This window comes from Haliotis asinina, chromosome 2 (genome assembly GCF_037392515.1).
Source record: "Haliotis asinina isolate JCU_RB_2024 chromosome 2, JCU_Hal_asi_v2, whole genome shotgun sequence".
NCBI classification, from domain to species: Eukaryota; Metazoa; Mollusca; class Gastropoda; order Lepetellida; family Haliotidae; genus Haliotis; species Haliotis asinina.
The window spans coordinates 61,892,162-61,908,793 of NC_090281.1; the positions used below are offsets into that span (position 1 = coordinate 61,892,162).

At 43.0% G+C, this 16,632-nt stretch overlaps 1 protein-coding gene across 1 annotated transcript in view; it reads left to right on the plus strand.

The window, feature by feature from the left end:
- The window catches only part of LOC137274075 (E3 ubiquitin-protein ligase HERC2-like), a 127,993-nt gene that overhangs the window by 93,011 nt on the left and 18,350 nt on the right, over window positions 1-16,632 (plus strand). The window contains exons 38-59 of the mRNA XM_067807064.1: window positions 271-454; window positions 1,155-1,426; window positions 1,741-2,023; window positions 2,586-2,755; window positions 3,088-3,270; window positions 3,627-3,759; window positions 4,651-4,761; window positions 5,101-5,209; window positions 5,741-5,877; window positions 6,731-6,921; window positions 7,532-7,729; window positions 7,898-8,179; window positions 8,360-8,441; window positions 9,252-9,395; window positions 9,856-9,946; window positions 11,777-11,954; window positions 12,468-12,721; window positions 13,163-13,307; window positions 13,737-13,962; window positions 14,723-14,894; window positions 15,618-15,798; window positions 16,090-16,389. Of these exons, the coding sequence (XP_067663165.1) occupies window positions 271-454; window positions 1,155-1,426; window positions 1,741-2,023; window positions 2,586-2,755; window positions 3,088-3,270; window positions 3,627-3,759; window positions 4,651-4,761; window positions 5,101-5,209; window positions 5,741-5,877; window positions 6,731-6,921; window positions 7,532-7,729; window positions 7,898-8,179; window positions 8,360-8,441; window positions 9,252-9,395; window positions 9,856-9,946; window positions 11,777-11,954; window positions 12,468-12,721; window positions 13,163-13,307; window positions 13,737-13,962; window positions 14,723-14,894; window positions 15,618-15,798; window positions 16,090-16,389 (4,026 nt within the window). The remainder of the gene's footprint in view (window positions 1-270; window positions 455-1,154; window positions 1,427-1,740; window positions 2,024-2,585; window positions 2,756-3,087; window positions 3,271-3,626; window positions 3,760-4,650; window positions 4,762-5,100; window positions 5,210-5,740; window positions 5,878-6,730; window positions 6,922-7,531; window positions 7,730-7,897; window positions 8,180-8,359; window positions 8,442-9,251; window positions 9,396-9,855; window positions 9,947-11,776; window positions 11,955-12,467; window positions 12,722-13,162; window positions 13,308-13,736; window positions 13,963-14,722; window positions 14,895-15,617; window positions 15,799-16,089; window positions 16,390-16,632) is intronic.

Here is a 16,632-nt window from a genome sequence, read left to right on the forward strand (position 1 = left end):
TCTCAAATGTTCTCTTTTCACTCTTTCACTCTCACTAACTCCCAATCACTTTTTTAACTCCCACCTTCACTAGTTCAGGCTCTTGCTGTCACTGTTGTTCTCTCATTCTCACCATCACCCTCTTATGCTTTCTACCTTGCTGTTTCTCACTATTCCGACCCTCATTGTCACAATGTTCTTGCTTTTCACATCTCGTCTCACCCTCACTCGCTTCCATGTTCACGCTCACTCGGTCTTACTCATTGATGTATTCACTTGGTGATGTTGCAGCTCCCCCTGGTGGAGTTCAGTATTGAGAAGCTGCCTCTGTCAGGGGGTCTACTGACCAGCTGGGCCAAACTGGTCAGTCTGGCTGGAGCTGGTTTCCGTACAGAGAGAAAGGAGGAAATACCCCGTGCTCCACTGGCAACTAGCACTGGCAGCATCGAGTCAGTGTCTGGGACAACGTCTGTTGGTAGGTTCTGTTGCATCTGTGTCTGGGACAGTGTCTGTCAGTAGAATCTGTGTCTGGGATGACATCTGTTGGTAGGGTCTGTAGTATCTGTGTCTGGGACACCATAGGTTCTGTAACATCTGTGTCTGGGACAATATATCTCAGTAGAGTCTGTGTCTGGGACAACAACTGTTGGGAGGTTCAGCGGGTAGGTTCTGTGGAATATATGTCTGGGACAGCTTCTTTTCTGTAAGCTCCGTAGGATCTGTATATAGGACAATGTCAGTAGGTTCTGAGTCTTGGATGCTGTCAAAATACACAAATTTCAAATAAATGACATCATGTGAAAAGCAGACATTAAATTTCTTGGACAATGTAATCCAAATACTTTTGAAACATGGATGTATGGTGTTTAATGTTATAAAAGTGTACTTAGATGTGGAAACGCATCCAGCATGACATTTATGTGAAGTAAGAATGTGCTTTGATATCTATTTACAAAACACTTATGGGTCTTTCTTATATCAATGAAAATATGGTTGGAACCACGTATATCCAATTTTAATGTTATGCATTTCCAATTTCTATTCAGGAACAATATTATTGGATGGTACAATCTAAAGTAATCTGTTGGTTAAAAGATGCAGACTGTCTTTTAATCAAAATTTTCTATCACCCTGTTGCAAGGGCATCATGAATTACCCTTTGTTGTGCTTATCAGGAGGATTCACCATCAACCCAAAGGAGTTGCGGAAGCAGCAGATCAGACTCAGTCTGCTCCGGGCAGCGCGGGTTCTGTTCAGTCGTCAGGATAACCTACGTCAGATCTTGTCTCAGCCAGTTGCAAGTGAATTTCTCCACGATGGCTTTGGCGTTATTGAGGAGGATGTCAACACAGAAACGTCACAGGGAACATCGCTGATGCAGCAACTGCTGATGGCGGCCACTCAACCTTCACCACTCAAGGCCATGTTTAGCAGGGAAGAAATTGAGGTCAGTACTCATTATAGAATATAGATTTTGGATTGGCCAAACACTGATTTGTCCAGCAATTTGGTTTGGTTACTTTTGCAGCAAGATGGCTTGCTGACATATCTGTAAGAGGATTACAAAGTTCAGTGAATATGGCATCAATTATTGTTTGAGATTTCAGTATTGATTTCAAGCACAACAAGCAATCATAGAATGTTTCTCTTAAATTATTGCTAAAATTCAAATGTTAAGTAATTAAATCTGTAGGCACAGATAATCCATAATTCCTGGCTTTTCATGTTTTCTCTAGTTATGTGACTGTTTTGTTGTTCCAGGCTGCTGCCCTGGCTACGTGTCAGTATCTGACTGCTGAGGCAGGACAGCCATGTGACTCTGATGAAGACACCAGCTCTGATGACGACCAGATGATGGCTTCTGGGATCTCATCTGTCACCTCATATAACACACCACCTGTTGCAGCCCCAACACCCAGGGTGACACGTCCACGCAAGATGAGGCCATCACAGCCCCCACCATCGACCCTGGTACAACAGATCATAGAGATGGGCTTCCCAAGGAAGAATGTGGAGTTTGCCATGAAGGTCCTTGGCAATGGAGGTACGAAATCCTGAACTAATGCTAATATTTCAGCGAATAAACCTTCTGCGCAAGGATCGTTATGAGCACGGGCTTATAATGGTAAAGACTAACATCAAGGCATATATAGTCAATAGCAGGGTATTAGCACAATATAAAACTACTATGTGGTGCTAATCCCCAGTCATTGATGATGTGACTATTGATGCTAGTGTTAAGCATTACTGGCACCTGTGATTATCAGGACATATTGAAGGCATCTGTGAATTTCCAGGTTAGAATTCACAGGATTTGGTGTTCAGGTCTGCTGATTCGACTGACCCATGTCATGGTATCAATGTTGGACAGATCGATGCATGTCATGTCAAATAATGTAATGTCTAGTCAAATTTTATCTACAGACAGCATTTAATTGCTTCTCCAGTGCCATGGCATTAGTTTCTCTGTGTGGATACAATGTGTGAAGTCAATCTAGGTTGTCCCTGGTATAGTACTGCAGGAATCATGTGGAAAGATATATAAACCATACTCATATAGTGATCATTTCACGATCAGAAGGGTTAATGTTTTTTTTCTTGTACAGCCCTCAGCTCAGCTGATTCTCGGAGTGCTGAGGCACTGGTGAGCTGGCTCATCGAACACCAGGAGGTTCCAGGACAGGAAGAGTCAGACACAGATAGTCTGTCCTCCATTGATGGATACTCCGAGAGTGACTCCATGTCTGAGGACTTTGATGACTTCGACACATATGATGTGAGCTTGACAAATTTTGTTGTGTAGGACTTCAAGAGTAACAAACCTTTTAAGGAGTTTTAGTTGGCGATGGAAGGTGATTCCAAGGTTGTGGAAGGTTGTGACTGGAATTCTGTGAGAAACGTTTCAAACTCTGTTCATATTGGGTGGACAGGGTCGCTTCTTGGTCATCATATTCCATTTGTGTAAGTCAGTGTTCATGCTGTTGATCACAGGAATGTCTAATCCAGACTCGATAATCAACAAACTGTTGCAATACAGCTGGAATGCTTTTAGGTGCACCTCTAACAAAGAAACAAGCAAACATTTATGTAAGCTGATGTATTTTCCAGTTCCTGCCTTCCGATAGAGGTGGTGCTTCTGGGCCTCCAACACCCTTCAAGAAACGCACAGACTTCCTCAGCAATGATGAGTATGCCATGTTTGTCCGTGATCACATCCAGGTTGGCATGATGGTCCGATGTTGTCGCACATATGAAGAAGTCCATGAAGGTGATATCGGCAAAGTCATCAAAGTGAGTAACTGGTCCCTGTTTACTTTTAGCTGTAACAAGGTGTCACAAGGCTTCTATAGCTTCTAACTAGTGTCATTACTCGTCATGATGTCTGATAAGTCAGTAACCACACGGGAGACATCATGATGCACCAGATGACATTTCTTGTGTCTCATACCACAATTGACAGGTATCTGTAATGCTTCCCTAACTATGAGATAATCAGTCCCTAATGACAAATTTTGTGTTATCCTTTCACGATTTTACAAGGTTGAACTTTATCTGTGCTATATCATTTCGGTCTGAGAATCATTATAGAAACTTCTAGCACCATATACTGACACTTTATCCTTTCAAACAAACATCTTGTTGTTCAGCTTGACCGAGATGGCCTCCATGACTTGAACATCCAGGCAGACTGGCAGCGGAAGAATGGGACATACTGGGTGCGCTACATCCACGTGGAGCTGCTGGGCTTTACCAATATATCGTCAGGTAACCGCACAGAGTGTAAGTGGAGTCCATCTTCTGTTGCTGCACCAGCACTCAACCATGGCTGCCAGGCCAGCTGGCTCCTCCCAAACACATGGAGTCATTGCATTGCTGCCACACCTCTTCCATGCCTTGTGCCACACCTTCTTCATGCCTCTCTTCCCACACATCACTTTCATCCCTGAGACTAAAGCTCAGACTACTTAATTTGAGTGTTTATAGATATGAGACATGACTGGGTGATACTGATGAGAAATAGAATCATTTGAGTGAGAAAACAGATGGCAGACATTTTGGGCCAGGGTTTAAAGTTATGTCTTCAAGTGTAGGTCTCCATTTTAAATGAAGTTGAAAATTTTCAGGACACATTTGTTGCAGAGCTCAGATTGTTTTATGGAATAATGACGGCATCACATGAACTCAGCTTGGATCATACCTGAACCTGACCTCTGCCTGACCTGACCTTGACCCAACCTATATCACTCTGCAGATATTGGATGAGACCAACATCTGACCTGACATAGTACTTGACCTGTCTGACACAGTCTAACTTGGATTAGAACTCGGATCAATTCTGTATCTGGTTGCACCTGTGTGAACATGACCTGGCACTGGACCTTGACTTGACCTTGACCGGGCCTCTTCTAAAGCAGGCTCTGAGTTTATTTGTTTCCCTTTCATCCTTTCACAACCATGTCATCTCATCTGGCACCTTGTTTCTCTTTGTTATGTTTGCAATATGTTCATTTTCAGTTTCAGCTATTTCCCTCTTTGCAAAATTTGTGAATTATTTCTGAATTATTTATCAATTTCTTTAAAATAAGTTGTTGAACCTTTTTATGTTTTGTTTGTTTTGGAAACATCTGTGTTTTGGAGCATCTGATTAATAGGCTTAATGTTTGATTTCAGTTGGCAGTCAGAATATCAAGGTTGGTGACAAGGTGCGAGTGAAGCCATCAGTGTCAACACCAACATACAAGTGGGGATCTGTTACTCATGGCAGTGTTGGGACTGTAACAGGTACACAAACAGTGTGTTACAGCATGAATGTCCTGAATTAACACTTGTAACAATACTGTATTACATCAAATTCATTACACTATAAGTAATATAGATGTGAATGCAGCTGAACAATAACAGAAACTGATCAAGGACCTGTGTATCCTGTTTGAAAAAGTTTTTGACATGTGATTGATTTTTCTTTAGATTGTTGTCTAAACATCATAGGTTTTATGGTAGTAAGGTTGTTGTTCTGTACCTTTGACGTGTTTAAAATGCTTATCGGAAGTTCACATCCTTAGAAATCTCCCTTTGTGTGTATTACTTCAGAATGTCTCAAAAGTACTTTCTCTTGTCCAGCTATCAATCCCAATGGCCGGGACATCACTGTGGACTTCCCACAGCAGGCACACTGGACTGGGGTCATTGAGGAGATGGAGCTCGTACCAAGCACACATCCCAGAATCTCGTCAGTCTATATATCTTCATCATTGTTACCCTTGCTAGTTCTGCCAGTTTATGTCGACCTACTCAGTTTATGTCGACCTACTCAGTTTATGTCGACCTACTCAGTTTTTCTTGGCACGCCTACATCATAATATGAATTACGTTTTGCCAAATTCATGTTAACATAATTCCAACTATGTTTCAAGAGAGATATATTTCCTAGTCACTATGAAGGGGGAAAGTCCTTTTTGTTGAAGGCAGATAATTCTGGATATATTTGTTCAGGGCTCCTAATACAAGGGACGTTTACACCTTGGCCATTTGAAAATAGGATTGAAGTAGAGAAATATGACCCCCATTTGTATGGTCAGGTGTGATGAAAACATAAAATTTAAACTGTTCATAAACACTGAAATCCAGGCATCAACATGCAAATATTATTTGAGAATGTACTGGGTATTTTGCAACCTGGATGCAATATTTGACTGAGATAGTATGAGATAAACTGTGCTCATTGAGATCTGTTTCTGGAGGAAAGTTATTGTTGTTTCAGATGTAATGGGTGCCAGGTGTCTCCATTGACAGGGCCAAGGTTTAAGTGTAAAATCTGTGATGATTTTGACTTCTGTGAAAACTGCTTCAAGAACAACAAGACCCACAAACACCCCTTCAACAGGATCACTGAACCAGGTGAGGCTTGTATCTTTGATTGTAAAATCAATATGTTGTTGCCTATATTTGTGGATTGTGTGTCATCTTTACTCGATAGTGTGGATTGTGTGTCATGACATAATTGTGTGGATTATGTGTCACCATGACATAAATGTATAGCTTGTGTGTCATTGTGATCTTACAGTGTGGATTGTGTGTCATCGTGACATAAATGTGTGGATTGTGTGTCACCATGACCTGGTAGTGTGGATTATGTGTCACTGTGACCTGATATGGTAGATTGTGTGTCATTGTGATCTAATTGTGTGGTTTGTGTGTCTGTGTGATCTAATTGTGTGGATTGTGTGTCACCAGACACAAATGTGTAGATTGTGTGTCACCACACACAAATATGTGGATTGTGTGTCACCATGACCTGATAATGTGTATTGTGTGTCACCATGACCTAATCATGGGGATTATGCATCACTATAAGTTGATGTGTGGATTGTCAATGGCATCTCAATGTGTAAACTGTGTCCTTGAGACCTGATAGTGTGGATTGTGTCATGGCCTGACTATGTGGAATGTGTGTCATGGGATAATGTGGAATATGTGTTATAACCTGATAGTGTCGGTTGCGTGTCATGACCTGATAGTGTTGAATGTGTGTCATTGAGGCCTGAGTGCATGTCATGCCTTGATAATGTGGAATGTGTGTCATGATGACCTGATAGTGTGGATTGTTTCAGTCCAGACATAGTCCAGATTATTATCAAGATGTCATGAGCTAGCTTGAATACAGCTTGCTAGAGTGACACAGCATCACTGTCTCAAGTTGAGCGCTGGACAGACACAATGGTTGATGAGGTGTTATTGTCATGTACCCCAGGTGGTGAGCCAGTGTATGTAGGGAAGCCAGGGAAGCACCATCGACCTACACCCCGAGTAGCCAGTGGCTCTCTAGTGGACAACTGGCACATGTGCTGCAAGTCCATCCATGTGTCCTCCCGTGACAACCAGGCCTCCAAACTCATCGACGGAAACAGTGGATACTGGCAGAGTTCTGGATCTCAAGGAAAGGTATTTCAGCTAAAGAGAACATGGTTAAAATAGTACAAGAAGGGAAAGTGTAAAAATGCTGTGGTATGTATTTCCCCATCATCTTCCATTCTGGAAGATCAATGACAGAGTTGGTCTTCAGCAACCCATGCTTGTCATAACAGTTCTCAAACAGGATCGAGTCGTCAGGCTTGCTGACTTGGTGTCATGGTAACTTAATGTTCATGCTTATGCTGTTGATCACTGGATTGTCGGATCCTGACTTGATTATTTACAGACTGCCATCATATAGCTGGAATATTGTTGAGTGCATTGTCAAACAGAAACAAAACAAAACAAATATACCCTTACCATTATGGAGTATGACCCATCGAGTATGGCAGTTGGGTGCCTCGCCTTTTCATTTTGTCTCATATTAAAAATTAGAACTGATTCTTGCTGTTGTCTGATATGTTGGTTATGTGAATCATGGCTGATAATGACTAGCTTGTGTGATCCTGATTTGATTGTTTACTGGCTGTTGTCATACACATTGAATATTACTGTGCTTAGAATTAGGCAGCAAACTAACAGACAAAATTACAGCTTTAACAATATCCGTTAACAATCTCTGTAATCCCCCTTCCCTCAGCACTGGATCCGCCTTGAGATGCAGCCCGACATCCTCATCAACCGCCTGTACATGCGAGTGGACCCTAGCGATTCCAGCTACATGCCATCCACAGTGGACATCCTGGGTGGGGAGTCCATTCAGAACATGAAGGAGCTGCGCACTGTCCACATCTCTCCCACAGACACGCTGGTCACTCTGCTGCAGGAGATGACAGAGGTGAGCTGTTGATAAATAGCACTATATGCCTGAATCCAATACACGTTTGTTTTTGGTGAGTGTCGCTCTTATTATTCTATTTTTAAAAATACATGCCAAAGATTGTGTTCTAAGGAGATTGATGGAGATAGATGTCCTTGGTGTTTGAACTTGACCATGTACTTTCAGTACTACCGCATCATTGAGATAGACATCCGCCAGTGTCGTAGTAGTGGGATTGACTGCAAGGTCCACGGGCTCCAGATTGTGGGACGTCACCGGTCAGAGGAGGAAGACTCAGCTGCTAGCTTCTCGTTCCTGGCCTCAGACAAGGAGGATGATGATGAGCGTCCAGCTACACAGCCTGGCAGGAAGAAGCTGAGGGCTTTCGGCAGCAAAGACATTCAGACTCATGTGTTTGTCTGGGGGCTGAACGACAAGGACCAACTTGGGGGACCCAAAGGATCCAAGGTACACGGCAGTCAGAGTACCTACTGAGCTAAAGATGGATAACAGTTTGGAAACTGAGCCCCATGCTGAGAGATGGTTATAGATTTCACATACTTATAATCACTGCATTAAGTGACTAGTTAATGCTGGCAGAGTGTAAAGTCAGTTTGAATGTGAATTAAGATGAATTGATGATTTCAGATCAAGATGCCTGTCCTTAATGAGAGTCTGTCAGGAGTGAAGTGTGTGCAGATCGCAGGTGGCTCAAAGAGTCTATTCTGTGGTGAGTTAAATCCTCCCCCATGTAATCAGTAGGAAGGTAAAGCTGATGCACCTCATCTCCAGTAGGCTTAAAGTGGGTCTTCTGTTAAGTGGGTCTCCTGTATATCCCTTGTTGGTCTCCTGTGAATCTTGGGTGGGTCTCCAGTAGATCCAACCTGTGAAGGTCTGAATTAGAATAGGCCTTCAGCAACCCATGTTTGCCATAAAAGGTGCCTATGCTTGTTGTAAGAGGTAACTAATGGGATCGGGTGGTCAGGTTTGCTGGCTTGGTTGACACATGTCATCAGTTCTGATTTGTGCAGATCGATGCTCTTGTTGTTGATCACTGTATTGTCTGGTCCAGACTCGATTATTTACAAATTTCACTCACTCACTCACTCACTCACTCACTCACTCACTCACTCACTCACTCACTCACTCACTCACTCACTCACTCACTTGGTGAGACCAAGAAGCAATGTCTGGTACTGACTGACTGAAGTGTAATCAGTGTTTGATCCTACAGTCAAGGGAACCACTGCACACAGTTAAAACATCTGGGAATCCATCACTCACTCACTCACTCACTCACTCACTCACTCACTCCAGTAGATCCTGGTGAGTCTCCATTGATGGTGTGTCATCGTTACCCCAACGGCTTATCATTGCTCATATCACCAATCACTTGATTGCCTATTCCTGACTTGATTATGTACAGACTGTTGTCATTGAGCAGAAAAAAAAAATCCTAAGTGTGGACATGCCGTCATAAAATAGCCATTGACAAACAAACTTCTGTATTGCTCAGTGTTCATATTTTATGTTTCTACAGTGACTCAGGATGGGAAGGTGTATGCCTGTGGGGAGGCCACCAATGGACGTCTCGGACTTGGCATGAATGCAGGCAATGTGTCTGTGCCCAGGATGCTAACTTCCCTCAGTCAGTATCACATCAAGAAGGTGGCTGTGCACTCAGGTATTGGGGCTGTTTTACAACTACATTTTACATGATGATCAATATTTATTAACAGTTGTTTTTGTGAGGAAGTAAATAACTGTCCTAAAGCTGCTGAAAATGAGAAACTAGTAGTCAGGATATGTTACACTGATTGTGTATTATGGTATTCCGGTCTGCAGTGTTGGTCATTTCATCAACCCAGGCTTGGCTATTAACTGTTTCATTGGAACATTCATATAGGTTGGTGTATGGAACAACCTTCGCCCTCTGACCTTTGTAAAACAGTTGAATCATTTTGTTAGTACTGTTATGTATTTGGGATTAGGTTGGGCTAGGGACACTCCTTTCTAAAGGAGAGGCAGATGTGACTGATGCTATTTGTGAATATGAATAAATTTCAGTGAATGTACAGGGTCTGTATTATTACTTATTGGTTCATGTGAAAGAGAAGGTGACCTTGACCTATTGTGTGTTCCAGGTGGGCGTCATGCTATGGCCCTAACTGTGGATGGCAAGGTGTTCTCCTGGGGGGAGGGGGATGACGGCAAACTGGGACATTCCAGCAGGATGTAGGTGGACCACAACTTATGTTTACCATCATCAATATACCAAGTATCCCTCACTCTGTAACATTTCCTTATGACCGTGAACAAGAACATTTATCTAGCCTCATGTAAGAATGTCAAGTTTTGATTGGTCCATGTGATAAAATACCATGTACATCCATCACAATCCACGAGCGGGAGTATAAAAGTCGTGTACTCCCACTATGAAAGTCATATCACCCCGCTACACCTCGGTGACGACGAGAAGTGAGAAAAGCGTGCATCGACAAGCCTTTAGTAACGTGCAGTGCGTTGAGGTCAAACGATCAGCTGGTGTCAACATGGCAGCAAGTCGATTCGATGTGTGTTGTTTTGTTTTGATTTAGTGAAACATTCAGCTAGATAAATGGGTTATCACATCGTGTCTCAGGAAATACAGGGTTTTATCAGCCCTCGAGTAATGTTGTATTCCCCGTGCATCTCAGCAAGGTCCCAGCCTTACTCAAGGCACTGATAAAACCCTGTATTTCCCAAGACACGATGTGATAACTTATAATGCAGGCTCTACCTCTATATTTGTCATTTGAATATTGCTGTCTTGAACTAAGGACGTTCTTTTGTTTATCAGCCTGGATTAAACTATGCAATAATGTGTCCTCACCTCACCTCACGTACCCCAAGTCACCTCACCTTACCACACCTTCCCACACCTTCCCACACCTTCCCCACTGTATCTTACATACCTCTGCTGTTCCACCTCGCTTAACCTATCCACTTCACCTCACATACCCTTACCTCTCCTTACCTCATCTACCCCACCTCACCTGCTCCACTTCACATACCCCACCTGCCCTTTCCACACCTACCCCATCTGCTCTTACCTCACCTACCCCACCTGCCCTTTCCATGCCTACCCCATCTGCTCATACCACATCTACCCCACCTCGCCTGCTCCACTTCACCTACCCCAGCTACTCTTACCTCACCTACCCCACCTGTCCTTACCTCACCTTCTCCACCTCACCCCACCAACTTCACCTCACCTACTGCACCTGACCCTAGCTTAAGTCACCACCCACCAACCTACTCCACCCATCTTATTGCATCTCAGTTATCCAGGTGGGTATCAGGCTAACTGCCCCCCGGACAACTGCCCCCCGAACAACTGCCCCTGACAACTGCCCCCTGGCTATCTGCCCCCCATCAATTGTGCCCCCTGGACAGCTGATGCCCCCACCCATCATAACAAAACACACAAACTAAAAGTTTATGATGTTATTTTTATTTATAGCTCTATATAATACCACAACATATCATCTTTAGATTCAGTACGAGTATCAATTCATTTAAAAGGTCGATTACTGGCTGGAGGACATCTTTTCCTCAGTGCTTATATGCCAGCATAATCACAGATGATGGGATTAACTACTCTGCATTAGGTGTATGTTGGTCAGTATGGTCATTAGAATGTTTTTTCTATGATATCCGGTGGTTTTCAAGATGTGACTCCAGATTAAGTGAAAGTTTTCACAACAATTAATGATTTCAGCTCATCTAGCAAAGGCCACATTACTGAACAACCTTCTCCAAGATTAATTTTCTCCAAGATAACATGAGAGAACTCAAAGTGAATCTGAAGACTGATATATTGTGTGGTATATAGGGCTATCAATTACATGTACTAGTTGGTGAGTTGTTGTTATGGGGGCACTTGTCCCAGGGGGAAAATAGCCTATGGAGCAGTTGTCCAGGGGGCACAATGGACGGGGCAGATAGCCAGGAGGCAGTTGTCCGGGGGGCAGTCAGCCTAGACCCATCCAGGTGTACATTGTAACATGTTTTGTCTGGCATCAGGAACTGTGATACTCCCAAGTTGATTGAGGCTCTCAAGTCCAAGAGAGTCCGTGACATATCCTGTGGTAGTTCCCATAGTGCTGCCATCATATCTAACGGTGACCTGTACACCTGGGGTCTGGGAGACTATGGCCGTCTTGGACATGGGGACAACACCACACAGCTGAAGCCCAAACAGGTGAGTGAAGACTTCAGCAAGGAACATACCTGCCTTAGATTAATGGGGTTTTTTTTGTTATGAATGTATTATGCTGAATTAGCATCTGCTCCTTCTTTACAGATTGCTAACTTACTGATTAAAACAAATCATTGTAGACAACAGTACCAAATCAGTGACAGCTTTCAATGCAATATTGTGATTCTGTCTACAAAGGTAGCCTGTTTGAGGACTTGGGTCTTATTTTGTAGGTTTCAGGGTATGTAACAGTCATTAAAACACAGTGTTTAGTCAACCAATCAAATGCATTGGATAGCTTGTAGTTACTTATGTTAATGTTCACCCCATGTCGTATTGATGTAACACTATTATGGCTGCTGCTAAGAAAGGATCAGTATTTAAAGATATCCTTGACTAACTGCTGTTGTATTAATGCCACATAAAATGTAGACTTTTGGTAAAATGTATGTGCCCTGATCTAGGCTATATCTCCTGTGAATGTGGGTTTTTGGTGATCTAAATGTTCTCCTACAGGTGAAGGCCTTGGCTGGTCAGCGTGTGATACAGATTGCGTGTGGGAGCAGAGATGCCCAGACTCTGGCCCTCACTGACGAGGGTCATGTGTACTCCTGGGGGGATGGGGACTTCGGGAAGCTAGGGAGGGGCGGCAGTGATGGTTGCAACTCCCCCCATGTCATTGAGCGGCTGACGGGACTCGGAGTGTGTCAGATTGAGTGTGGTGCTCAGTTTTCTCTTGCTCTCACCAAGACGGGTCAAGTCTGGACGTGGTGAGTTACTGGTTAGCTAGAATGTCGAATGGGTCTATTAATCCAGCTCTAAATGGGTATCTGATAATATGAGATTGGAACATGACTGTGGACATAATATCTCCCAAGCAGCTTAGGTTGCATAGGCCCCAAGGAGCCGAGAGTGAAAATGACTTGCACGATGATTCAATGACTAGGATAATACTGTACCACTTTGTCCAGTCTTTATGATGTCGACTTAGTACATTGCAAATCGGCACATTATTATCATTGCCGTTGTAAATGAACTAAAAATGTCAGTGTTACTAGAATGTAATGATAATTATGGAGGTAGGTTTAGGGTTCAGTAATAGTTTTGTTTAGAAACTATTGGTTGTATTTTGATTGAGTTGATGTTGCTGATGTAGGGAACTATGACCATGAACCTCGGTGTTAACTGTTGTGTTCTCTTCCAATTCCTAGGGGTAAGGGGGACTACTTTCGCTTGGGCCACGGGACAGACGCACATGTTCGGAAGCCCCAGCTGGTGGAAGGCCTTAAGGGCAAGAAGGTCATCCATGTAGCAGTAGGGGCCCTCCACTGTCTCACTGTCACAGACCAGGGACATGTACGTGCAATCCTCACGGAGGTCACAGATAGCATGGCAGATAGCATCCATATTTGATAACATAACATTGGACCTCAAGCTGTTTCCATACAAGAAGGGACTTGTCTACAATTCCAACTAAGAACTTCCACATTATGTAGTGCACCTGAGACACCTGATGCTTTGATTATAATGCAAACAAACTTGTCCAAAGGTTTCCAGCAGAATAGTAGTTAGGAACAGTTCACTTATTGGTTTAAAAATATCCAGTAGAGTGGGTCCATGGAATACACACAAAAAAAATATCAATCTGAAAGATAATGAATCCATGTTAGTACATACTTATTAGCTGAACATCCATGACATGAATTTAGTGATGTTTTCATGGACTCTAAAATGTAGACTGACCTGATACAATGCAATGTATCTGACTGTACATGGCCTGTGTAGGTGTATGCATGGGGCGACAACGATCATGGCCAGCAGGGTAACGGCTCCACCACAGTCAACAGGAAGCCAGCGTTAGTACAGGGTCTAGAGGGAAGCAAGATCACACGTGTGGCATGTGGGTCATCTCACAGCGTTGCCTGGGCAACAACCGATCTATCCACACCAACAACACACGAACCAGTTCTGTTCTCGGCATCTAAGGATGCTCTCGGTGCTACACTGCTAGGTGAGGAATGGACCAGATATACTACTCTACAGATGAAATTCATGTCTCTGTTTTTCAGAAGTCGACCAAACTCATTTCTTATGATTTGAAGGTCATGGCTCAGGAAGGTTTCTGTGTCACTGTCCATGTTCTTTAATTATTTACTAGTCAAAACATTTAGGGCCATTATATTCTTTCATATTACTATAATTAGTCTGTGAAGGAATGGCTATAGTAATATGAAACAGTTGCATATCCTTAACTTTATTTTAGTAGTATGTATTATCAACACATGTAATTTATCAAATTTAATTCTAGAACACAGTTTATTAGCTATTAATACCACATAGTATGGAGTCTAGTGTGCTTGTCCTCTATTAGCATAAACTGTCTGTTGATGTCAGTGCAAAAGGACCACCTTCGTCGAAAAATATGCATGGACACCATGTTTTGGGTATCTCACAACACTGTACAGGGGAATGTGTTTGAATCTTGATGGTGCTCTGGCTTGTATTCTTCAGTGTATTCTGAGGAATTACATGTACCTGACTCAAGATGCTTAGAAATTGATCACAGATATTTGGTGTTTTTGTTCTATTGTTTTTGGTGTTCTAGTAGAAGTGTTAAAGCTTGAGGAAGAGCTTCCACCCTTGTAGACAGTGAGATTAGTACAGATCAGTGGATGGTTGTCAGGTTGTGATGATTGTTAAAGATCTTGTCAGCCCTCGTTGCTGCATCAGCTGCATTGCTGCGTTGTAACCTGCTGTTTTCCTCCTTCCAGGGATGTTTGAACCCCAGGGTGATGAGTCAACTCTACCAGTGATGGCTCCACAACTCCAGAACAAAAACAGCCGTCCGTCGCTGTCTAAGATCCTCCTGTCGTTAGAGTCTGATGTAGAGAAACAGAAGGCACTGGCACATGTACTGACAGCACTGCAGATACTCTATGCCAGGTAGGCAGCTTTCTCAAGTCACACCCATTGCAAATGACTGCCAGGTAACTGATGAGAATTGAAGGAATATTTCCTGTCTAACTCAATTCACATCTCATTAGATTTGATAAAGATTGTCTAGTTGTCAGTCCCACCCATGTTTGAATACACGATCCTATTAACATTATCTGCTGATGTATGTGTCAGCTCCATATACTTGTCAAGCTGGGTAAGAGAGTTCAATGAAGATCCTTCCCAGTCTGCCAATAGATCGACACTGATTGTACCAGCAGTCTCTTTGACAAATTCCGTCATAAATTGGGATCCTCATCATCATCTTTGTCTGGGACAGTCAACTCCTCCACATCTAGGAATACACCATAGATGAAGAGCATCCCAGTTCCATGAGAGACAACTTCCTGTTTGGATGTTGGGCTCATTATGAAATGTTGCTTTGATTCTGGGCTTCTATCCATCAACCTAACAAATTGATGGATCATGTGATGAGGTTCAGCGACTTTTTATGTTATCCCATCCTGATAACATTGAATGGTTGCTCATAATAATAGATCACTAGATTGTCTGGTCCACACTCAATCATTGACAGGCTTGCACTGACAGATAACTAGTGTGTCATAGTACAAGTGTAGATATATTTTCACAATCATATAGTGGTTTCTTTTATTCAAGTAGTGATGAAATTAAAAAAAATCAAATCACTTGGCATGAGTCTGTATGTTGCAGAGATGCTATAGTTGGGTCCTTGGCCCAGGAGATACAGGTGCTTTCTGAACCAAAGTCGTGTGTCCCAGTCACCATCACTCCCAGCCCTGACACCAGTACCCTCATGACGGCATCGGAAGGGGTAGTTGACCACACAGACATCGATGTCTCCATCGTTGACACCATGGAACAGAGTGGACATGTAAGTGCTTTAATTTTTGTATGTAATTGTGTGCAAACTAAAAATATCAAACCGTTTTTGAAAAATGTCATTTTAATGTTTTGTGGTATTTTGTGTGTACGATTGAAGAATGGTGTCTTCTCTGACTTTTTGTCTTACTTTAACATTGATGCCACTGCTGTTTGGCATATGTCTGTTATGTTTTGTCAGGTTCCATTATTGGTGCCATGTACTTGTTTATGAAAGGTATAGAGGGAGGTATATATATATGAAAAGTATATATTTTTATAAGCCTCCTATCTGATGTTACAGAGTCAGTTCTCCATGGACATGTCATCATTCCGAAGCATGCACAGCCTTGCGGCCAAGGTGTCTCCAGCCACCAGCATCATCGCAGAGACGTTCACATCACCGGACGAGGTAACCCGCACCATGGACAGTGTGACCGCAGCGTATCCCCCTGGACTTGACGAGTTCACCAGCAGGATGTCAGCAGACGACTCCCGGATCCTGGTTGACCTTCTCAAGCTGGCTGTAGCCTGCAGGGTTGGAGAGAAAGGCAAGGAGACATTGTCTGAGGTCCTCACTGCCCTTGGCAAGGCGTACCCGCAGGTAAATGTTTTAGTCTTTGAAAAGAAACAAATTGTTTGTAGAGTAATATTTCTCTGTTACATTACCCGCTTCGGCTCCAGGACACAAACACATCCATATTCACATAGCCACTTACCTGGGTCTTTTACTATTGTATTTATCTGCCTCAGACACTCCAACACCTAGGCCAACACCTGGGCCAACACCAATGTCAACCCAATCCCAATCCCAATCCCAATCCCAATCCCAATCCCAATCCCAATC